Source organism: Aphelocoma coerulescens, chromosome 7 (genome assembly GCF_041296385.1).
Source record: "Aphelocoma coerulescens isolate FSJ_1873_10779 chromosome 7, UR_Acoe_1.0, whole genome shotgun sequence".
In the NCBI taxonomy this organism is placed as follows: Eukaryota; Metazoa; Chordata; class Aves; order Passeriformes; family Corvidae; genus Aphelocoma; species Aphelocoma coerulescens.
The window spans coordinates 38,657,650-38,681,285 of record NC_091021.1 but is presented as its reverse complement, the minus strand read 5'-3'; the positions used below and the strand labels follow the sequence as shown (position 1 = coordinate 38,681,285).

The 23,636-nt window shown below is 47.9% G+C and overlaps 1 protein-coding gene across 7 annotated transcripts in view; it reads left to right on the top strand.

Annotated features, from left to right (window-relative positions):
• Nucleotides 1-23,636, top strand: part of CACNB4 (calcium voltage-gated channel auxiliary subunit beta 4) — a 42,206-nt gene that overhangs the window by 2,145 nt on the left and 16,425 nt on the right. For all 7 annotated transcript variants that reach the window (XR_011152064.1, XR_011152062.1, XR_011152063.1 and 4 more), the window contains exons 2-3: nucleotides 20,510-20,629; nucleotides 20,888-21,010. Coding sequence is in view for 4 of the 7 variants with exons in the window: in XM_069021338.1 (XP_068877439.1) it covers nucleotides 20,510-20,629; nucleotides 20,888-21,010 (243 nt within the window). In the remaining 3 variants the exon portion in view is untranslated. The remainder of the gene's footprint in view (nucleotides 1-20,509; nucleotides 20,630-20,887; nucleotides 21,011-23,636) is intronic.

The window sequence follows — 23,636 nt, the reverse complement described above, 5'->3', positions numbered from 1 at the left end:
GAGAAGCAAGTGAGAGAATTAAGGCAGTGGAGAACAAAATTGTGGTGGAATTCTGGTTCCCTGCGGTGAAGAGCAAATAACTGTGAGCGTGCAGAGATGAAAGCAGGGCTTCTCCATTGTTCTGGTTTAGGACCTGGAAGGCTTATCCTGCAGCTGGAGAGCTGGAGCAGCCATGGGCTTGGATCCTCCTTCCTCCCCTGAAGCAGCAGGAGCTGTGAGGGAGGGCTCATGCTAATTGCAGCGCTTCCAGCATGGAATAAACCACAGCCACATGAGTCATTAGCACAGGAATGTCTGCCTGAAGTGGGCATTTGCCCTCATAAAACCCCTCCAGGCAAGTGCATAACGCAGCTTGAATTTGCATTAAAGGCAGAAGTGATAGGGCAGTGGCGTGGCACTTACACCCAGTAAACACGCTCAGTTTTGGAATGGTACCATAAAATTTCTGCCTGGTTTCTCCTGGTAGATAATAGATTAACTGCTCAGAGAGCACCAGGAGAAGCGTGCAGGTGAAATTTTCCTGTTAAAACCAGGAACAAACATACTTTTTAACAGTGAACAGATATTTCCATGATTTTTGTAACAGCAAGTCTTATTGTAATGTGTTTGTGTGTCTACATACAGATAAAACATGCAAAAATACCATTTTTATGGCTGGATATATAAAGAAATGAGTGTGTGCATGGTGTTATAGTCCATTACCAGCTGTGATGATTAATGTGAAGTAGATGATGCAGTAGCTGGTGTGAAGCTTTTTGGAGGAGGAAAATTACACTGCTGAAGCTCAGGAAAACTCCCAGTGATTGTAGACAAAAAGTCGTTTCCACGTTTTGGAAAAGAGGTGCAGGGATATGGAAGTGAACGAGTTCTGCAGGGACAAGTGTCATTGTCGGGAGCACAGGAAGATGGAGAGTGCATCACCAGAGGGAGAAACATCTTCCCAGTGAAGAATTTTCCTTGTTTGTTGTCCTGCCGTGTGATTTTTTGACTTTTAGGCCTCTTTTTAAATTCTTTGGGTAGTTCTAAACAGGGTCACCCTTTTGGCAATCAAAGTTTGTTTGCCTTGTAGGGAACTATTTCACATTCTTGATCACAAGACGATTATAAAAGCCCATTAGCTCAGGGGCTTAAGACAGTGCGATCTACTGAGTAAGCAAATAATAAATGAATCTTGTTTTACCTTCGAAGTTGTGACCTCATTGTTGTGTGTCTGTGGTGGGGAGAGATTGGAATGCTACTCCATGGGCCAATCCAGAGTTTCTCTTTGATTTTGGGCAAGACTCCACCTTTTTCAGAAGCAAACTTCAGTTAACCCTTCCCATAAGAAATCACTTTGTTCTTCTGTAAAATTACATTTCCATTAAGGCCGCATTTTATTAAAAAATTATCTACAGGAGTTAGCAACAAGTACCCTGCGATGCAGAGTCCATCCCAGCCCCATGAATAAAACCTGACTCAGATCAGTGGTTTGCACCCGCAGAGCTGTCAGAACAGCCCCTTTTAGATTGTCTGCTTCTATTTTTCCCTTCAGAGCAACACCTGAGCCAGTGAAACGCCTTTCCTCACCTCTGGGGGTGTCAGTTTAAGGCTTGTCAGCACGGGAGAGGCTTTATCTGGGGTACTTCAGTGGCTTATCGGGGCGGCTGGGAAGAGCTCGGATCTGCATCAGGCAGGGAGCGAGCAAGGGGTGGCTGGCACGGGGTCAGCGAGGGGCAGCGAGGGGCAGCGTGGGGCTGGCACGGGGTCAGCGAGGGGCTGGCACGGGGTCAGCGAGGGGCAGCGTGGGGTCAGCGAGGGGCAGCGTGGGGCTGGCACGGGGGCAGTGAGGGGCAGCGTGGGGTCAGCGAGGGGCAGCGTGGGGCTGGCACGGGGGCAGTGAGGGGCAGCGTGGGGTCAGCGAGGGGCAGACACTGGGGCAGCGTGGGGCTGGCACGGGGTCAGCGAGGGGCAGCGTGGGGTCAGCGAGGGGCAGACACTGGGGCAGCGTGGGGCTGGCACGGGGGCAGCGAGGGGCAGACACGGGGGCAGCGAGGGGCCGGCGCTGGGTCAGCGCGGCGCGGAGCCGGTGCCGGAGCCGGTCCCGGTCCCGGTGCCGGTGCCAGCCCCAGCCCCAGGAGGCGGTGCCAGCCCCGGCGCGCTCCGCGTGCCTTTCCCCTCGGTCATCCCGTGCTTCCCAGGCTGGGCAGCTCTGCCTCTGTCGCAGCCATTTAAAAAGGCATTTCACTTACGCCTTCGTCTTCCAGCTGCGGTACCTCGTTCGTATTTAGATACTGAGTCGATTTCCATGTGGTGCCTCTGACCCGTAAAAGGTGGCTTTGCTTGCCCTGTTGCAGATTTTTTTAGTAACTGCTTTTACCTATTTGCTCTTTCCCCAGCATATCCTCTTCTCCTGAGCCATAGATGCACCTTCTTTCCTAGACTTCTTTTAGCTGTTTGACCTGCATCTAACCCTGCCTGGCTTCCTTTGCCAATTCCCATCCCCACATCCCCAGCCTCCTTCCTGCTGCCACTGCCAGAGCAGGCTCTCTGTTCATCAGAGAAGCAGGACTTTCCTGTACTGCTGTGTAAGCCAGGGTGATGCCCTTCTGTGCAAGTTCAGACTCTGTCACCAATAGTTAGACAAACACCTGTGGTGGGATTCATGCCCACAAAAGTATTTTAGATTCTGAAAGTCCTTTCATGTTTATAGGGACTAAACACCAGTGAGACTGACCCTGGTAACTGATGGTCCCAGTTTGCCATAAAAAGGGCCATGAGCAGGACTGTGTGTGGTGCTGCATTCTAGGGTTTGTCTCCAGTTACTCCATACAATTCTCGAGAGGGCATTGCTGAGAATTTTTAGGAAAAAGGTGTTGGGAATAGTGGGAAAAAACATTCTATTCATCACGTGAATGGTCAGCACCAGTGTTTTGAGGACGCTATATTCCACTGCCTTTTCAGTGACATTACTCCTCAAACCTGTCATTCCTTCTGCTGCCAGTATACACTTTTCTCATGGCACCTGAGACAAGAAGATCTCCATGTGCTGCCCAAGTAGAAAACATGATTACAGGAAAAAAAAGCTTTGGTAGGGAAGTTCGTATCCAAATATTCATTGGATTTTGTGTCTGGTGCCTCTCTGATCGCTAAAGAGGAGGAAAGGTGGGCTTTGCTTGCTCTGTAGTCTCAGTTGTTGTGGGTTGAGTAACAATCAAATTGTATATTTAGAAGTGTTTTTCATCCTGTCTCTTCAGTGATCATGTACTGGGTTTTGCAACACCCAGTTCCTTCTGTAGAAATCTTCGTGCAGTGGGCAGCCAAGACCAAGCAGAAGCTTTATCCAGCTGCCAAATAAAATCTGGGACTTCCAGTGGGGTTAGAAAGGTTTCAGTGGTTACTGGGTACATCATGTCCACAGGGCACTTCTGAGATTGTCAGGCTGAAGGTTGAAGGTTGGTAGTTGAGATCTGATGGTCATTTTACATGTCTTGATGGATTTTGCAGGCAGGGACACCTTCCTCTACCCCAGGCTGCTCCAAGCCCCATCCAGCCTGGCTTTGAACATTTCTAGGGATGCGGCAGCCACAGCTTCTCTGAGCAAACTGTGCCAGGGCCTCCCCACCCTCACAGGGAAGGATTTTTACCGTGGATGGGAATGTGAACTGGGAGAAGTGTTTGCAGTGCCATTGGTTTGCTGGAGACACCCAGCTTCTCTTTGAGTATAATTGTTCTTAATTTCCCCATTTCAATTAGTCCAGTTTCTAATGTTTAATCCAAAAAAGATGAGTGATGTCAGGACCTAGGCATGCAGGATCTTTTGCCTAACCACTTATCTACTTGCTGCTTGTTTATGTAGGATTTTTAGTTTCAAATGTATGCTAAACTCTGCCTTGATTGGGACAATAATCAATATTTTCTGACAAAAAGAGATTATCCTCTGCCCATTATGTCTCCTGAATTCTCACTGAAATTTGGCTTTTACATGGTCAAAGCTTTTGTGTGTTTTTGACAGTTTCAAATCTGTTTTCATTTCTATTAGCCCTTAATAGACTGCCTTGACTAATGAATCATCAGCTGCCTGATATTTATCTTGTGTAGAAAGAGCTGCCTGAGAGGGCTGGAAGGGGGTTTGTTTGGGGGTTTGCTGGGGTGTTTTTGCTTAGATTTGCCTACAAAAATATCTAAAGTTCTACTACTATAGCATTAGCTGTGCTTGCCTTGTTTTGTGCTCTGGTGAAGATGGTTTTCTGTCTGACTCAGATCTTCTGTTCGTTAAATGCCACATTGTGATTTGATAGTATAGTAGTCAAATAAAACACTCAGTAGGAATCATAAGTCATTTTTATAAATTGCTGCTTGCTGTTTCCATAGAGGTGCTTTTTTTATACCAGCACTACATTGAAATGGGAAAAAAAAAAAGAAAAAAGCTTCAAGTCATCTAAACAAGAGGCATAATGAGGAATAGATAACAGGCAATTCTGTGTTTTCAGTTCCAGCGGCAGGTCAGAGCTCAGCTGATGGGACAGGGTGTGGTTGGTAAAACTGTGAGCTCCTATGGAGCACTAAGGTGCGTGATTAACTGTGGCTTTATCCTGCTTTTGGGTTCCTTCTGCTGAACTCCTGACTGACTGTGGAGTGCAGCCAAAACCACAGGGCCTCCTCACCACTGTGCTGCTCCTGGATTGCAGATTGCTCTCCAAATTGCCCAGTGCTTAAGGAAATGCTGCTGCTGGGAAGTGTAAGCAGCTCTCCCTGGGCTCAAGGGCATCGGAGGGAGGAGTGTGGCTCTTGGTGCTGAAGGAGCACATCATAGAAATAATAAATAACAAGGGGAGAGGCTTAACCTAGGATTTGTTGATGCTATGGCTTGCTTCCCTATCTCCCAAAAACATGCTCTGCTTGGGAGACCCTGAGCTGTTGGATGTTTTCCCTTGGAGCATGCATTTGTAGAGATAGGAGAGCCTGATTTTCCAAATCAGCACTTCACCCAAATGCAGATTGCTTTACCAACAGGACAACTGTTCCTGGTCATTTGGAATCCAGTAATTAATTCCAAAATGTCATTTAGCTGGCGGAGTGCTGAGTTCCGTGGGGATCGCAGGTGGTGTCAGGATTTGCTTTCAGCCTCCCCTCAGCTCCTGGTTTGTATTTTTCCACAGTGCTTTGTCACTGGTTTTCATGCCAACTGTGAACTGGTTTCAGTTCTGGAGTGTCTTATTTTGCCGTGTCCCTTCCTTCTTTTCACATCTCAACATAAATATCCACTCAGGTGCAATATGTGGAGCACAGTGAGCAGCTTTGTCTGCCCCGCGGTGCTGACCAGGTAAACTGGATTTTTGATTTGGAGGATATTCCAATGTCCAGAGTCAGCCAAGCTTTTCCACCAACATGGAAAGCTGGAGGAAGCCAGCAGTGCCTGAATTTGTGAATGTACAACACAAGATGTAAATCTGCTTTTTCTGTTTCTCTCTAAAGCCTTGTCAGAAGGGGTTTGAAGTGTCTTGAGGAAAGGACTCAGAAAGGGCAGTGGTGGCTACAGGCTCTGCTCTGCTCCTCAGGAGGGTTTTAATTTTCACAAGGGCAGAGAAAACCAAGAAAACCGCTGGACAGGAGGACAAGGGGCTGTTCTTCTGATTTGGTTCGTTTGGGTTTTTTTCCCTAAAAAGTCACATAGGACAAAGGCTCCATAAGTTACAGAAATGGAGCTGTTTGGTTGTGCTGCTTCACCAGCATGGGGAGTGCAGCCTGGCAGGGATTTGATTTATTACAGCAACAGGGGAGAAATCATGAGGAAAAAACACTCCCTATCATCGTGCTGAGTACTGGAGTGGTGAAGTGTGTGTTCGAACGAGCTGCTAATGCTTCATATAAAACTTCACAAGCCTTTCTATTTTGAGAGAATTCTGCTTATACCAAATCTATTTTCCCTGTGAGTGCTCCCTTGGTTTTTCCTCGTGCTGGGACATTTCCCTGCAAATGGACTCAGCTCATTTGAGCTTTCTGCTTCCTCCCGGGGGCTGTGTGTCCTTGGCAGAGTGGCATCACAATCAGTGATGGCATTGGCATAAGTGTCCTGTTTCCTTGGGAAATGCATGGCTCTGGGTGCTGTGCTGGGTGCTCTCGGTGTGGAGGAGGCTGGAGGATTTAGCTTTTAGTAGCAATGTCCATTATGGCCAGAAACAAGCCCTCTGCCCCCATGGGACAAGCTCTAGGGTGAGGTGGCCGAGGCATCCTCCCTGTCCCTTTTCCTGTTCACAGAGCCAGGTACAACCTGATTACCTCTGGCCTACCATTTCAGCTTTATCACGGCCTTTAACCTCTGAGAATGAGGATAAAATCATGTTTCTAATGGTTACTCCCCTGTGCTGCTGCTTTATAAACTTCTCCTTTCCATGCACGATTTCTCGGCAATATTTTTAACCCCCATTCCCACTGTGGTTGGTATATTCCCTGAAGAATGCCTCTCTCTTGCCTGGGAAAAGGATGTGTTCTGACAAATCATCAGTTAATCTGTGACATATAGGTCATGAGATACCGTGATAAAATTTTATGTTCCAGAACAATTAGTGGTGAGCTCATCAGGTTCTGACAAAACAAGCCCCAGCATCGCACTTGGGCAGGGATGTTTCAATTATGACCAATAACTGGGAAATCTCACCAAGGAAAAAAAGCCTGTGGCAGCTGGCCCTGCCTCTGGCAGCTGTGAGAGACCTCACAGCAGCTCCTGGCTCCGAGGACTCCATCCTCAACTGTGTGATAAAGCTCAGGAACAAACTGCCACACTCCAGGGGTGACAGATCCCACAGAAATCAGTATCCAAGGGATACCATGCTAGGAAAAGAGGTGGCTGGGGTTCTGAAGGCTGTGGCTGGGGTTCTGCAGGCTGTGGCTGTACTCACCTGCCCACAAAGCTCCAGCTGGATTCAGGGAAGGTGTGTCCGGTGTGGGACACGGCCAAGCTGCCAGCTCATGTTCTTGAAGCAACATCACTTGAACTAAAGTGTACCACTGAAGTGTCTGTTGGGACAAGAAGAGTGGGCAGAACTACTCCAGAGTATACTTCTTTCCAAAGTTTCTGACAAGTAAGAGAAGTAACTTTATCCCCGCTGTGGTGCTTGTTCTGGATAAAATGTTCTCAAGATGTTTTTGCTCACCATAAGCCAGGAATGTTGGAGCTCTGCACTTGTTATCGATCTCTTATTGGAAAATGAATGGGGTATTGACAGATGGAAAAACAGACAAACGAGTTGTACTTTGCCTCCCTCCATTTTTCCATGCTAATTACAGCTGTCTGTTGATTTTTACTTGCTGCCCCAAGGAGTAGAGTACATTGCTGAGTACATTGCTGAGTAGCTCCTGTGTTCTGCCTGGAGTGGATTCATTTCAGGAGTGCATTAAGCGATATTTCCCTTTAATAGATCAATGTAAACATACAGCATGAGTGGGAGTCTGGGAGGAAAGGAGTCACACACTGGAATATTTCCCATTACACATTCAAAATTCATACACTGATGGTGGATACATAGAACTTGCTTTGCTGAGTGGAATTGAGAAGTTGGCTTAGGCCTTTAGACTTGCCATTGGATGTCCTTTTAGTGCTGATGCTGAAGATGTTTTGTCTGTTAGAAATTTAAGAACCTTGTTAAATGTTTAGCTTCACTAGTCTGTTCTGAATATATCACACAGGAATCTTCCCTTTTTGTTGGCTTTCTTAGAATCCCAGATTGGTTTGGGTTGGAAGGGACCTTAAAGGGCAAGGACACCTTCCACTATCCCAGGTTGCTCCAAGCCCTGTCCAGCCCAGCCTTGGACACTTCCAGAGATAGGACAGCCACTATTTCTCTCAGCAGCCTCTGATGGTTGGATATAACACACAAACCCATCAGGTTTCCATAGACTCCGTGTTGTCTGCAGGAGGAAGCTTCTGTCGTGTGATTTCTTACTCAGGTTCTCTGCGTGCAAGTGGTACCTGCTGAGGGGGAAGATGCCTTCAAAGGGATGTAGCTTTGCACAGATATTTTGTGTCTTCCTTCACAAGCAAGAATTTAATTTATAAAAGATGTATGAGATCTGTTTGGTAGCAGAATTGAATGTTTTACATTCCTCAGCAACATGTAATTATTCATAAAGCTTGTCTGTCTTTCTTCTGGATGGTCTGATCTCTTGCAGGTAAAGAAATCCCAGTTGTATCTTCAGAGTAACAGCCACAACAATGTAAATAAATACAAACACTGCAGTGTTGTTTTGCTGAGAACTGATCAGTGAAGAGATCTCTCCAAAGGCATCACAGCTTTTCAGGCTGGTTTTGCTGAACATTTTCAAACCAATCTAAAGCAGAAATACATGTGCCTTTAAATCTGAAATTTGGGGCCAGAACTGAACAGAGCGATGAAACCAAACGTAGGTTTCAGAGGAGCTACACTGATGTATTTCAATGAAGGGCAGCCCAAAAATCCTGATTGCTGCACGTTTCTTTCAGCTGTTAAATAATTCCTCCCTTTGCCTTTTCACCCAAGTGCAGTTGCTGCATTACTCGCAAAAATAAAAAAAGGGAAAAAAAGCCACTTCCCAGCAGCTGGAAGCTTAAGCAGCTTTCTCCCATCACAGTATTTCAGGAAGGCAGTCAGCAAAGTGGTTTCCCCAAGTGGCTGCTGCCTGCCTGGGTGTGTGCTGCAGTCTCTGGAGAGCTGGGGGACTGGGGGGGTTGTGTGTTCATTTTATTTCGCTCCTGTCTCTTAGAGCAAGTCCCTCTCTGCCTGTGCCCGCAATTGTAATGGTGCTGCTGCCTCAGAGCCTGGCTGAGAGGTGCTGCCAGAGGGGAGGAATGAGCCACATCCTGCTCCTCTCCAGTTTTCCTCCCGGCAAATCCAAGGGAGCTGGCCAGGCTGCACGGGCAGCACTGCACATGGGGAGGAGGAGCAGCCCTTCCTCCCTCAGGCTCAGCACGTTTTTCCTCTCATTTATTCGTGTCCCTTAACTAATTTGGGGATGTCAGGAGTGTGCCTTGCACAGCTCTTTGCACGTTTTGGGGTGAGCTGCAGGATGGAGGTGTGAAAGGGGCTGTGTCAGGGCAGCACCGCGGCAGCTCAGGAGAGATGCAGACACAAATGTCAACAGGAGCCAGCTCGAATCCTGGCTGTGCCTGTGATCCTCTGTGCTCACTCTGCACTTCCCTGTTGGAGAAGATGTACAGAGGGCAGGAACTTACTAGGAATGCAGGAATCATAGAATGGCCTGGGTTGGAAGGGGCCTCGGAGCTTTTCTCTGTCCACCCCCTGCCGTGGACAGGGACACCTTCCACTCCAAGCTCTATCAAACCTGGCCTTGCACACTTCCAGAGATGGGGCAGCCACAGCTTCTCTGGGCAGTCTTCCTGGAGAGGAGGTAGATGAGCTGTGCCTCCAAGGAGAGGGGAGACTGGGATTTTGTACTTCCAGTCTGCTGTGTGCCATTGGTAGAGCTGGGGAAAAACCCTCCTTTGGGGATGGAAGGTGAGTGTGGGTGCCCATACGTCCCACTGTCTGTACATCCATGGAAGTACAGCCCACGCTGGGGATAGAGCAGGTGCACTGTCCCCTCCCTTGCCCTCTCTCAGGAAGGTTTGGCTCTGCCCAAGGGAGAACTGGGGCACGGGAGAAGCTGTGGCTCATCCCTTGGTGGCAGCCCTGGCCGTGCTCCCGGGGGATCATCATCCCTGCGGGATGGAAGGTGCTGCTGGAGCTGGTGTGGCACCTCCTCCTCCCCTGCACTCCTCCCCCTGCTGCCTGCGGTGTCCGCAGCATTCCCACCTGCTGTGCACAGGGAGAGCGATGCTGGGCACAGGGGGGAGCTGGGTTGGCAGTGGAGCACACGGAGCTGTGCCCTCCTCACGCTGGAGGAGTTCCAGAGCAGGAGCAGGGACAGCGCTGTAGGAATTGGATCATCCTGCAGGTCTGTGCTGTGGGAAGTGGGATATGCACGGCAGCCACTGCGGCTGAGCACAGCCCTGATCCCACAGGAGCCATCAACACTGCAGCTTCCAGGGAGAGAGCCCCTGGCACGGGAAACTCACGGCAAGCAGGAAATAACAAACAGTTAATGCTAAGATGCACTAGAGAAACGGGAGTTTAACAGAAGCCTTTCCTTCCTGCCGGCGGCTCAGGGCACCGGTGCTTGCAGGGAATTGTTCTGGAGCACAGAGCTCTGCTGGCGATCTGTGTCCTGCAAGGAGTGCCGGGGATGCACTGACACTCACATAACCTGTGCCTGTGTTCATCCCAAATCCCTGCTGTGATGGGCTGAATGTGGGGGGTGTTGGTGTGCTTGGATCAGTGTCCCTTTGTCACGTTGGAATTCTCTGCTCCGGCAGCTGCAGTGCAAGGGGAGGGCTCTCTGGCCAGCACCAGCAGTTTGGTACTGGAGGCTTTGCTGTGTTCAGCCCAGGGCAGAAAGGGAATTTAGGAACTTCCTGAAGTTCAGCCTGGTTTTTGATTTACGTCCTTCCCTTCATCCTTCTCTTTCTTTGGAAGTGGAAGGAATGGTTCTGCATCCAATGTCAGTGAGACACTTCCGTATCCAGGGGGAACTCACTTGGGGTAATGTCAGCCACCACCTTCCGACTTTGGGATGAGTTCCTTACTTGTGACTTTTTTATTCTGGCTGCTCATCTTGGAATGTTTTCCTTCTTCCTGCTGGATATTTTTCTGTACCTTTGACCTGACTCTGACTTCACTCATCATCCCCATTCCCTGCTTTTTTGATTGCATTTCAGTGCAGATTTATAGGGCACCAGCAGAACCTTTGACATTTTCTTTTGGAGCAGATGTACTTCTGCTACAATATCCCAAAATAAAGGCGAAGCTTTTAGACCAAAATAAAGGTTTTAAATCTTGTCAAGATCTTGACAGATTCCACTCCTGACAAGGCATTTCTTTTTCCTTCTTTCAGCAAAAAGCAATATCCAGGTGTTTAAAGTTGTCCTGTTTGCTTCTGCTTACTGGTGCATATAAGAATTTTGATGGAGAAGGAGCTTTTTGCACAGAATGAGACCATCAGGGTCTTTCTCAGTTATTGCTTGTGCCAAATCAAAAGGGTTCTGAGTAAGATAGTGATTCCTAAAGGATTTTTTCTTGATTGGAATGCTTGTTGGTTGCTAGCAAGAAGGAATATTAAACTGTTGTTTCTCCTAAGATATTTAATTAAGAATCCATTTTGAGATAATACTGGAGGCAGTTATTAAAAAAGGAAAAATTTTTGTCTTTGAATTTTTAATGTTTAACTCTCTAAATTACTGCCAATGATCAAATCCCAGAATGGGTTGGATTTGAGGGCTCTTATCACCAGGTAGTTAAAAGAATTTGGGAAAATACGTTCACACCAAGCTATGTATTAAAAAAAAAAAAAAGATTTATTATGTCTGCAGTTGAGATGCAGCAGAGTTCTGGCTGTTCCCTCCTCCTGGGTTTGCATTTCTGCCTATGATAACTTAATGCTTTCCCATTTATCCCAATAGGAAATACATGGAGACACTCTTCAGCCAGTGGCATCCCCAGATTTTTTAAAACTCTTGGGTATTTATTTGTTCCTGCTTCTCGTTTCCCAAAATAACTGTTGGTTGTTTGTTTGTCCTGTGTTTTGTTTGTCCTCACAAACCACCTGGGAATACCTGATAACAACAAGTCCCTCTCAAAACACCACTGTGTTTTCAGTGTGTGGATCAATATCCAAGTAGGAAAAGATGTGGAAGCAACAAAATTGTCAGTGGGGGATATTTTCCCCCATTTTATGTAGTAATGTTAAAACCAGCCAGTTTTGGGGGAGTAGGTGAGCTCTGAGTGCTCTCAGAGCTGCAGGCTTGGGGCAGAGCTGCTGTAATTGGGCCCACTGAATTCCCAGCCCTGTCCCTGTGAATTCCCAGTGGGCAGCAAAGTCCTAGAAAGTCCTTGGGCTCCCTGGTTGATTACAGCAATTAAGGCCCATAAAGTGTCACTCAAATATTACCTCAGCAGGTGACAGCAAAATGTCCTTTCTCTTGTATTTTGCTCTCAGCACGTCAAGTTTTTCAATTGCAAGGGCTCAGGGGAAGGAGTTGCTATTTACAGCCTGCACAGCACTTGGAAAATTAGGGCTTTTTCCTCCTAAGATATTCCTAGCAGTCCGTAAGAGCTTGTTGTAGGTTCAGAAGTTGGGTGATTTCAGGATTTGCTGCAAGAAAAGTAATCAGAGATCATGGCAGCTCCTTGGAAAAAAAGAAAAAAAAATGTAGAAAATGTGAAAAAAACCTCAAAATGAAAATACTCTGTTTGTAAGCCTCATTTATCAGTGTTTAAAGCAGCTTCTAAACCTCCTGGTTTGGAAGCTTTTGGAAGGAAGGAGCTAATTAAAACCATAACATAACACAACATAGCCAGCCTAAGCCCAAACTCCATCAGTTGCTTGGCTTAAATTAAGCAGTGTGAAATTCATTTCAACAATGCCCTCCCAGCATGCCACAATTCCTTCCCATTCACTACCCAGCATGAACATTTTAAACAAAGTAATTTTCCTATAATTCTGTTGAAGATGGCAGTCTGGTTCTGTGATTCTGTGACGTTCTCAACCACTTCTGTTGAAAAAAGTAAAATAAATATTCAGGGTTATTTTGGTTGTGTAAAGCCTGATGGTGTGGGAAGTGGTGACACCACGCTAGAAGGAAATCAGGACACTGTAATCATCAAAATCCTTAAAAAAGATGTATATTCTTTAAATTAGCTGTTGGAATTAGGAGGAGCATGCAGTGAAAGCAGACAGGTGGGAAGGATCTTCTCAACACTGAGGAAAATTCCACTTCATTCCTCACATGTAGAATACCCCAAAGATTATTGTACTGCACATCCCCACTTTGGGGACTGAAATATTCCATGTGTGTTTGAAACCCAAGGGTTTATTTGTTGGGAAGTTGAAAAGTCATTTTAGCCAATGAATGGGTGCTGCTGACTATTTCTCCAGGAAAATAAACTGAAATTTTTCCTTTGTTCAGCCTGGAGAAGAAAAGGCTTTGGGGACACCTCACTGTGGCCTTCCAGTACCGTAAGGAGGATTATAAAAATGAGGGAGAGGGACTTTGGGGAATGACTTCCCACTGCCAGTGGGCAGGGAGAGATGGGTTATTGGGAAGGAATTGTTCCCTGTGAGGGTGGGCAGGCCCTGGCACAGGGTGCCCAGAGCAGCTGTGGCTGTCCCTGGATCCCTGGCAGTGCCCAAGGCCAGGCTGGACATTGGGGCTGGAGCAGCCTGGGACAGTGGGAGGTGTCCCTGCCATGGCAGGGCTGGCACTGGATGAGGTTTAAGCTCCCTTCCAACCCAGACCACGCTGGGATTCTGGGATTCTGCGATGTCTGAGAGCAGTCCCAGGACAGGATATGAGCAGGCCCAGCTTGGCACAGGTCAGCCTGGATTTTCCAAAGGTCACCTGGTGACAGGAGTGTCCCAGGGAGAGCAAACCAAGCTAAGCTACGTGAAAACAAAAGGGAAGTAGAGACAAACTGGAACAGTTAAGTAAGAGGAGAAATGGGAGCTCATCCTCTTGCAGATCCCAAGTTAAAATGTCCCTGTTGCAGTAACTAGATGGAGGTGTGATATTTTTTTTTTAAAAAAGTGATCCACCCCTGTCAGCAGGAGCTCTCCATCCCAGCCAGCATAGCAGGGTGATGGGAGGGTGATTTAGGAATACACCACGTTATTCCAGCACTTCCTGGCTGAAGCCTTGCCCACTGCATGTCTGAGGGAATGCTGTGGCAGACCACATATGGCAGCCACAGATGCCTGTGTAGTTGGGAGGATGATTAAGTTTAGTTTGGGGGCAGTATTTGTAGTTGTTTTATTTTTCCCCAAGACTTACGGAACATTCTTGACTTCCCAGCGTGTTATATGGGACAGACACAGAGCAGCCTCCTTACAGGAGAGCTCATTTAGGATACCAGGTGCACTTTTATTATCAGGTTTCATCAAACCCAACAGCAGCAGCTTCCCCAGAGCCTTGGGAAGATCATTCAATGCTTTCAAGAGCTGAAGTAATTAGAAAAAATAAAGCAGTGTCTCTGTGCCGTTGCAGCTTTAGTTTGGTGCCTTTTATGAGGGAAAGATAACACCTTTTTTCTCTCCTGGGACTGCTGAATAGCTTTCCTAAAAAAGAGGGACCAGCTGCAGAGGTTGAAGCAGAATTCAGACTGGAGGTGCTCAGGTGTTGATTCAATCCCAGGTCTCATGGAGCATTTGGAATAAAGCACAGATCTGAGCATTCCCAGGCAGATCTTTGCTGCTTTATGGCTGAACAAAAACATGGAATATGAAAGGTTTGTGTGTTCAAATTTTGAACACTTTGTTGGGTGAAAACCACCTGAGCCTGTAGCCATCCCTCTGGCTGTGATCCTCACCTTTCCCTTTGCCCCGAGACTGCAGGAAAAGTGCTTTGGGTGCTCCTTTGAGTAGGAAGAGCTGAATTTTTAACCTGTGAAACCTTTCTTTCAGAGCAGCTCATCTATTCTCTAACCACTAGCTCAGGCTTCATGTGTACCTGCAATGCCTGCTAAGCAAAATCTTGTGCCTTGCATGTTCATTTGAACATTACCAAAAAAGATGGGAGTATTTTGGCAGTAAATATAGATATATATTACTAGTATTTTTTTTAAACTCTGTTTCTTAAATGTGGCAACACAATCTGTGCTGAACTGAAGGCAGCTGGAGAAAGGAGATAGACTGCAAGATTTGAAATCCAGGGTAAAAAAAGAGATCAGGAGATGTTGGAAGAATTGCCCTATTTTCTGACAATTAGTATTCCCAAAGAAAAAAACATGTTCTGACTACCTAGTAATTTCCAAATTGCTGAGACACCTAATGAGTTGTCTTAAATAAATTTACCAAACATATAGAAGGAAATAATTGCTGAGCATTTGATTCTGAAATCACAACTCAATGCCAGGCGGTTGTGCAGCTGCCTTGGGTGTGTTGGGGATTCAGCAAGAGAATCATTTGCTTGGGAAGTGAACCTTGTCCTGGTTGGACTTCCAGTGCCACATTCACATGGGAATTTGTGGAAAAGTCCCACTGAACCTCTTTGCTGCTGGACCTCCCTATTTAACATTGCAGTAGCTGGAATGGATTTTGTAATTCAAGGGGGATATTAATAATTGTAAAGGATATTAAAAGCAAAATAGGGGCTGTGCTGCCAGTGTAACCCCTTTCCACATGGGAATAACTCCTTTGGTTTCCCTGCTGTACAGGGTTGCTGCTCCTGCCTGCAGCTCCCGTGGAATGCTCCCTCCAGTCTGGGATAGGACTCTGCAGTATTTTACTGGGCACACGCAGATTTTCCTGGCCCCGGTTTCCGTTGCAGCACAGCAAGGTTTTCACGCCAAAGGAAGAGATCCCCACTGTTTTGGATTTGCCTTTTAATTAATTACATCACCTGCCCAGTAATTAAATTTAGCTGCCCACCCTGAGTGCTGGGATGAGATGAGCACCAACTGTGGTGGCCACTGGTATTGAAAACATGGTGTTTTCTTAAATCCTCAACTTCTGGTTCTTGTTTTCATGTAAAAATGAGTTAATACTCATTTTCTGTAACCCTCATCTCCATGACATACTTCTAGTAGTAACCCGTGAGTTAAACCTGCTGTTGTGCACTTTGACCGGGGAGATCTTCATGCTGGGGCTTGGAGTGAGCTGCCATCCCCAAGGAATAACTCTCCTGTGAGTTTTGTGAGGTTTTTTAGATCATTTCTGGAACACCAGTGGCATATGGCAGCATATGGCCCTGCAGCCATCCCTGTGCCTGTTTGTTCTCCTTGTGCTGCATCAGGATCTTTGTCAGGTCTCTGGGAACTCGTGAGGGAGGGATGTGGCCTCGATTCTCCCGGGAACTTGCAGAGGACTGAGGACACTTGGGCTTTTTTCAAGTTGAGACTCCAGTTTGTGATGAATTTGTTTTGGGTGAAAGGGAGGATGGGCTGATGGAAGCTTCCTGCCAGTGCAAGGGCAGGGGGAGCTGGGGGTGCTCACCTGGAGAAGGGAAGGACACAGGGAGAGCTCAGAGCCACTTGCAGGGCCTAAAGGGGCTCCAGGAGAGCTGGAGAGGGACTGGGGACAAGGCATGGAGGGACAGGAGCCAGGGAATGGCTTCCCAGTGCCAGAGGGCAGGGATGGATGGGAGATTGGGAAGGAATTGTTCCCTGGGAGGGTGGAGAGGCCCTGGCACAGGGTGCCCAGAGCAGCTGTGGCTGTCCCTGGATCCCTGGCAGTGTCCAAGGCCAGGCTGGACAGGGCTTGGAGCACCCTGGAATAGTGGAAGATGTCCCTGCCCTGGAATGAGATGAGCTTTGAGGTCCCTTCCAACCCAAACCAGTCTGGGATTCCATGTCTGCTGAAAAATGTTTAGTTGAGCTCCTGAGCAGTTTAAAAGCATTGGAGCAACCTCTGGTTCAACTCTTTGGTCTGCTGGATAATCTCTGAGTTCGGCATCAGGACAGGACCTTTGGGATCTTTGGGAATTTGGCTTCCTGTGTCTTGCAGGATGAGATTGCCTTGAGCATCCAAAAACCTTCCAGGAAGCTGGGAGGCACCAGGTGGGATTGGTGTTGGGGAGGAAGTAAGAGGAGCACAGGAGGAGAGGATGGGACAGGAGGGCTCTTTTTTCCCGTGCAGCAGTCCATGCTGTCCCCAGCTCAGATACTATTCCAACTCCAGCAAACCATTCCCAATAATTGGCTGCCTGGAGGAGCGCTGCCACTTCTGCTCCTTTGTGATCTGCCAGCGCTGTGGGTTCAGAGCGAGCCCTGCGCTCCTGCTCTGCCATCTCTCATGTTCTCAGCCGAACACAGCGTGTGTGTCTGAGCACAGAGCCCGGGGCCTGTCCGCCCCCTGGCACGGCTGCTTCCCTGTGTGCCCGATCCAGGATGCAGGGATGCATCCCAGTGCCCGTGGCTGGGCTGGCTGGGCAGAGGGATGCTGCAAGAAGGCGCTGTCTGGCCTAATGCCGAAGGCAGGAGCTCTTGGTGAGCAGGGATGTTTTCCCAGAGGCTCTCCGCGTTGGGATGGACCCCGCAGCACCTTAAATCTTTTCAGGAGAGGCTGCCTGTCATCTGGCTGATTGGAGCTGCTAATGGATCGCTGCTTTAATTGCACGAGCAGTGTGAGAGAGCATTGCTTATGGATGGAGGGAGAGCAGTCCGGAGCTGTGGATTTATGGCACTTGGGGAAAATTATTTGCAAGCTCAGTAAGTCTTTATTTTTTAGCTATAACAGCTAAAGGTTGACTATTCCTTCAGTGAACACAAAAGCTGGACCTGGCTGGATGTTGTAGTGTCCAGGAGAAGGATTCATGTCACCTCTTCCTCCCTGAAATGCTGGGGCATCCCCATTCACCAGGAGTATTGTGTCACCCTTTCCACCACGGCACACATCTTCCAGCAGCCTCAAGTGTAAGACCAGTCAGTGAGGAGAATGCAGACAGACCTGCTGTTCTTTCTGCTTTACCCTTCTCCCTGGCGTTTTTGGGGTTGCTTCAGACCTCCTCATTTTTAGCAAAGCTGAATTACACTAATTGATGAGAGAGGGAGAAAATAAGTAATAAACTGCACAAAAAATGAATTCACAGGAGCCCAAAGTATAAAGTAAGAACAAGTCTTTCATTGCCTTGAATAATGTAATTATCTAGAAAAGCCTTTTTCTTTCAAATTGCCAAATCTGGTGTCGCTTGAACTCACTGAAGCCCCACTTGACAAAGTTCCTCTGTCTCCCAGAGGGCTGTGAGGTAGGGGTAGGATTGATAATTGGTCCTTGAATACTGTGTGTGGAACTGTGGACACAGGTGTTATCCCCAGATGATTGGCCTGCTGCTCTAAGCAATGTGAAAATAAGGAAGTTAAAGGCTCTTTGTACAGAATCCCAGAACCACCAAGTTTGGAAAAGCCCTCCAAGATCAAGTCCAAGCTGTGCCCAAACCCCCACCTTGTCACCAGCCCAGAGCACTGAGTGCCACATCCAGTCCTTCCTTGGACACCTCCAGGGATGGAGACTCCACCATTCCCTGGGCAGCCCCTTCCAGTGTCTGACCACCCTTTCCATGAAGAAATTCTTCCTTTGGGAACATTTTAGTGTACAAAAAAAAAAGATGGGAAATGGCTTTCCTCCTCCTTTTCCTCTCACTTCCCTGTTGCAGTTTCAGCAAGTAGGAGCTGTCAGAGCAGAACTCACTGCACTTGGTGCTGAGCAGACAGCAGTGTTTGTGTTGGATTGTTGGACAATATTCTGTCAATATTCCACAATATTTCTGGCAATAATTCTGATCTTCAATCAAACATTTCAAACAGAACCAAAAATTCAGTACAAGTTTGGCTCCTTTTCTGCCCCTCTTGCTGCTATTTGCAGAATGGTGCCTTATTTTCAGTGTGAGGCTGCAGCTCAGCATCATGTGAGTCACAGTCCTGGGGCTGCATCTTCCAGATAAGCCACTTGCTGTTTGGAACAACTTGGGAGAGCTGGGATCATGTGGATGTGATTGTACCAATCCCTATCACTTGGCACACAGGCACTGCTCAGCCTGGCAGAGCAGCCGGGGGTGGCCTGGCAGCATCAGCTGCTCTGGTTGAGGCTGTTTTGTTCTGACAGCAGTAAATAAGTCACTGTTCAAACACACACCAGTAAAAACCAGTATGGGCACTGTGGTCTGGTCCTGTTAAATTCCCTCACTGAGCTACGATGGATCACATCAGACCTGAATGAATAAACAGCCAGCAGTGCCCCAGGGGTGCCCAGGTGGGCAAGAGGCCAGTGGCCCCTGGGCTGTGCCAGCCCTGGTGTGACACAGCCCCAGGGCAGTGCCCGTCCCTGTGCTGGCGCTGCTGGGGCACCTCCAGTGCTGGGGGCAGCTCTGGGACAAGGGGGACCCTGAGGGGCTGGAGGAGTCCAGGGAAGGGAACGGAGCTGGGAAGGGGCTGGAGAATTCCTGAGGGAGCTGGAAAGGGGCTCAGCCTGGAGCAAAGGAGCTCAGAGGGGACCTTGTGGCTCTGCACAAGTCCCTGACAGGAGGGGGCAGCCGGGGGGGTCGGGCTCTGCTCCCAGGGAACAGGGACAGGAGGAGAGGGAACGGCCTCAGGCTGGGCCAGGGGAGGGGCAGGGTGGACAGCAGCAGGAATTTCCCCATGGAAAGGGCGCTCAGGCATTGAGATGTGCCTGTGGTGGGGCCTGGCCAAGTGCTGTGGCATCTGAGTTCCCTGGTCTCTGCTACATCCCGAAGGAAGCAGAAGGAAGAGCAGGATGTGTGGCTTCCCAGCTGGGAAAAGCTGAGCTGCTGCCAGCTCCTAATGCCAGTGTTCAGCCTGGGGATGCTCAACTGCTCCGCTCAGGACCCTGAACTCATGTGTCTTCCCAGCTCTTCCCAGCCCTTCCCAGCTCTCCTTGGGTGTGGGATGTCCTGGAAGGAATTTTCTGGTGTGTTTAAAATCACAGCTGCGGGTAAAGCTCCTGTTGGCAAATCCTGTTCTTGCCTAGGAGGAAATCTGCCTTTCCCAGTGACAGGCCAAGTTATGGGTATGGAACAAGGAGACAGCACAGGCTCCTCAGTGGTTCTTAGCCAGAAGTCTTCTGATGGATGTGGATCCACAGGGATGGACAGGGATCCACAGCAATGGCCGTGTATTCACAGCACTCTTTAAGAATATGTGACTTTACATGGGCAGTAAGAATATTGACTTCTGCAGCAAATGTGTCCCTGTGCTGCAGGATATAAATCAATGGAAGGGGAAAAAAAATTAAGGATATAATGCTGTAGAGTGGCTCTGTTGGAACACACAGAGCCACAGATTCATCAGGAATAAACATTCCCTGTTTTGCAGGGTTAAAGCCCTGGCTTCACACACGCATAAAGATCAGGGGTGTGGGATGCTGGAGTCAGGCAGGTCTCTACAAAGAGAGGAGCCACTCCACACTTCAGGGGGGTGCCAGGTATCCTGAAAAAGGTCCAAAAAATGGCAAGAAAATCCAGCTGTGGCAGCACCTTCTTTCCACCCTCACAGGCTGATGCTCTCTGCTGCTGTCTGGATGTGCTGGTTTCATGTTGTATTGATACAGAGCTGTGGTGTTGGCCTGTTGAGCAGCTTTAATAATGTAATTTTTGCCACTTCTTCCCCCTGGAAGCCCAGAACAAAGCTCTGTGTGAGTGGGAACAAAGCCCTTACACAATGGAGCGTATTCATGGGGAGGGATGATTCAAACCAAGCTTTTTAATTCCTTAATTATATTTGATGTGACCTAACCCTTGACAATCCTGAGTCTGAGGTTGTCAAACAGGATATGAGTATTATAAAGACTTTTGGACAGTGCCCACAGCTGAGCTGCATTTCCCTGTGTCAGTAAGAAAGTGAAGGAGAGAGGTTTTCTCAGGATTTTTGTCTTTGTAAAACCCACTCAAAAAATGAAGAAACAAATTATTTTAAAAATACTTTTAAAATTTGACTGGGGTGGGTGTTTCTGTTCCCTTACCTGTGTTTTCTTAGTGACCTGAATTGCCTTTCAGGGCTCAGCAGATTCGTACACGAGCAGACCCTCAGACTCTGATGTCTCTTTGGAAGAGGACAGGGAAGCAATCCGCCAGGAAAGGGAGCAGCAAGCAGCCATCCAGCTTGAGAGGGCCAAGGTGTGTTCTTTTTCACTCCATCACGTGCCATTCACCTTCTGCCTGCTGTTAAAACTCACACTCTCTTTTGAAATAGTTTGGCAGTTGAGTCAGATAAACCACAGAGAAGATGTCTGGGCAATAACAGTGTAAATATTCTCCTCCAAATGGGCATATTCTCCAGGGAGCTGAGCTCTGCTGGCCTGGGTGAAATTATTAGGGCTGAATTTTTATGGATGAAAAGTTTCCAGTGCTTGTGATGTGTTTTTCTGTTTGTAGTCCAAACCAGTAGCATTTGCTGTCAAGACCAACGTGAGTTACTGTGGGGCTCTGGATGAAGATGTTCCTGTCCCAAGCACTGCCATCTCCTTCGATGCCAAGGACTTCCTCCACATTAAAGAGGTAAAACCAAGGAAAAGGGGATGGGAAAGGGAATCTTTTTACAGGCCAAGGGCTTTGATTTGAACAGCTGAGCCATATCCACAAGAGCTGAGAGGAGGCAGGAGGGCATAGTGAGGTGGTTCTTCAGCCCTCGTGGAGCTCCTGCACCCTGGGGTGGTTATCCTGCCCTTTTGGAACACTTGGTGTTACCAACTTGTTGGAATTTGGTCACACAGGAAGGAAATAATACCCTTCAACCTGGTGCATTGAGATTCTTTTCGTCAGAGCAAGTTTGTGATGGATCAGAGATGGTGTAGTGAAAAGGGATTCCACTGAGCAGGAAGTGGAGCAGCACCAGGTCACACCAGGTCACAGCACATCTTCAGAAAGCACCAGATAGGCTCCCTTCCAGGGAGGAAGTAACACTTAGAATAATACAGCAAGAAAAGAAAATCCTGAAGAGGACAGATGCAAAAATAAGGGGGAAAATGGGAATAAATGAGCCCTGAGTATGGCTTTGGTAGAGAAAATTGCATTTTATTGCATGCTGAGCATATTTTCTGCAATTTTTTATCTGAAGTGAGTCCTCCACATTTGCATAACCCCCCGTTGTGCTGTAGATTGGTACAGAGGCTTGCAGCTTGCAAAAGCACTTTTTCATCTCTGCATTTTGGGTTTATTTTGGGGTGTTCAGTACTCATCTGTGTCTTTCTTTGAACACGTGTTCATCATCACTCCAGAGCACTGATCTCCCTTAGACAGAGCACATTCAGGAGGAAAACACCTGCTTCTGCCCCTCCTCTGGTGCTGGAACAGGGAATTGCTTCACATCCCCTCTCTGAGGGGGAGAGCCAGTAAATTCCCTTTTTCCAGTTAATCTTGGTTTTTCTTAAACGTGGCCACCTTTACTGTCAGGGCACTGATTGAGTTGCACACTCTAAGCTCTTGTCATGCTGCCCTATACTTTTTTCCAGACAAGTGTCCCAAATCCATGTCTTGGCATTCCATGAGTTGTCTTCCAAGGTCTAAAAACCCGGGATCACACTGCCACTAAGCTGTAAACCATCTGCTTACTGGTGTTTGTCAGCTCGGCCCGCCCGGAGCTGTATCTCAGTAGGATTTGGGGAATGGTTCCCCATGCTGCAAAAAGGCTTTGCAGGATTTGTTTTTCAGTGATCTGGCAGGGCCTGCTCGGACCAGAGCAATGGTTCCAGATTTGGGAATGATGCTAAGCTGGGTACAAAGTCGGGGCACCCTCAGGCAGGATGGAACAGAGGCAGTGAGCAAGGAGTTGCTATTTTGAGGACGTGTCTTGTATGTCTCATCTGTCTCCTCCAAACTATACATTCTGTGCTTGCTTAAAGGATGAAATGGCAACAATTCCTGACAGAGCAGAAGGAATCATGGGCATGGCAACCACAGGGAGGGAACGTGCTCCTCCCACACACTGAGGAACAGAGGAGAGGGAATGACCTAATGCAGATAAATCCTGTGTTCCTCACTGCATCCTTGGCATTTGTGTGTTCAGATGCTCTCAGCATAACCCTGGACTGCTTTGGGATGGAAGGGACCTTAAAATGGGCAGGGACACTTCCATTATCCCAGGTTGCTCCAAGCCCAACCTGGGAAGTGGACACTGCCAGGGATCCAGGGGCAGCCACAGCTTCTCTGGGCACCCTGGGCCAGGGCCTCACCCCCCTCACAGGAAACAATTCCTTCCCAATCTCCCATCCATCCCTCCTCTCTGGCACTGGGAAGCCATTCCCTGTGTCCTGTCCCTCCAGCCCTTGTCCAGAATCCCTCTCCAGAGGGGCTGATTCTGATCCCATGTCTAGAGGCATCACTCAGAGGTCCATGAAGAAAAATTCCCATGGTCGAGCTGTACCTTTAGAGCCAAACTGGATCAGGCAGTGCCCATGGAACTCAGGTTCTACTGGGGTTGATTTTGTAGAATCAGAGTGGTTTGGGTTGGATGGGACCTCAAAGCCCCTCCAGTGCCACCCCTGCCATGGGCAGGGACACCTCCCACTATGCCAGGGTGCTCCAAGCCCCAATGTCCAACCTGGCCTCAGACACTGCCAGGGATGGGGACTCCACAACCTCTCAGTTCACTGATTTCCAACAGCAGAATGCAGGATCCTGAAGGATTTGTCTGGTTCACAGACTGGAAGCAGTTCTGTAATTTAACATATTTCAGGTTAAGCTTTGCTCACTGCCACTGTCTGAACCAAGGTCAGAACAGCAGGAGGAATAAATACTTAGCTGGAATGATAAAATAATGGAACCTCTTGCCTAAATATATAAAAGAGGATAAAGAGTTTTTTCAGGGTGTGAGGATTGCATTCCCTTAGTTTATTATATGTTAATGTTTGTGTTTATGATTGGGTTAATGTTCAGATATATGGGTTGATAAAAACCCATTTATTTTTCAGTGCTGAGGCTCTGTGTTTCAGAGTCATCACCAGGCACTGCTGTACCTTTGACAGCAGGGACATGGTGTTTCTGTGTTCCTGCAAGAGCTGAAGTGCTTGCAAATGTGGAGCCAGGAGCAGTGATGATCTTGAAGATGAGATCTCTGATAGCTTTTTCCTCGAGGCAGGCAAACAAAACCCATTCACTCGTGCTGCTCTTAATGACTCCAAAGTCA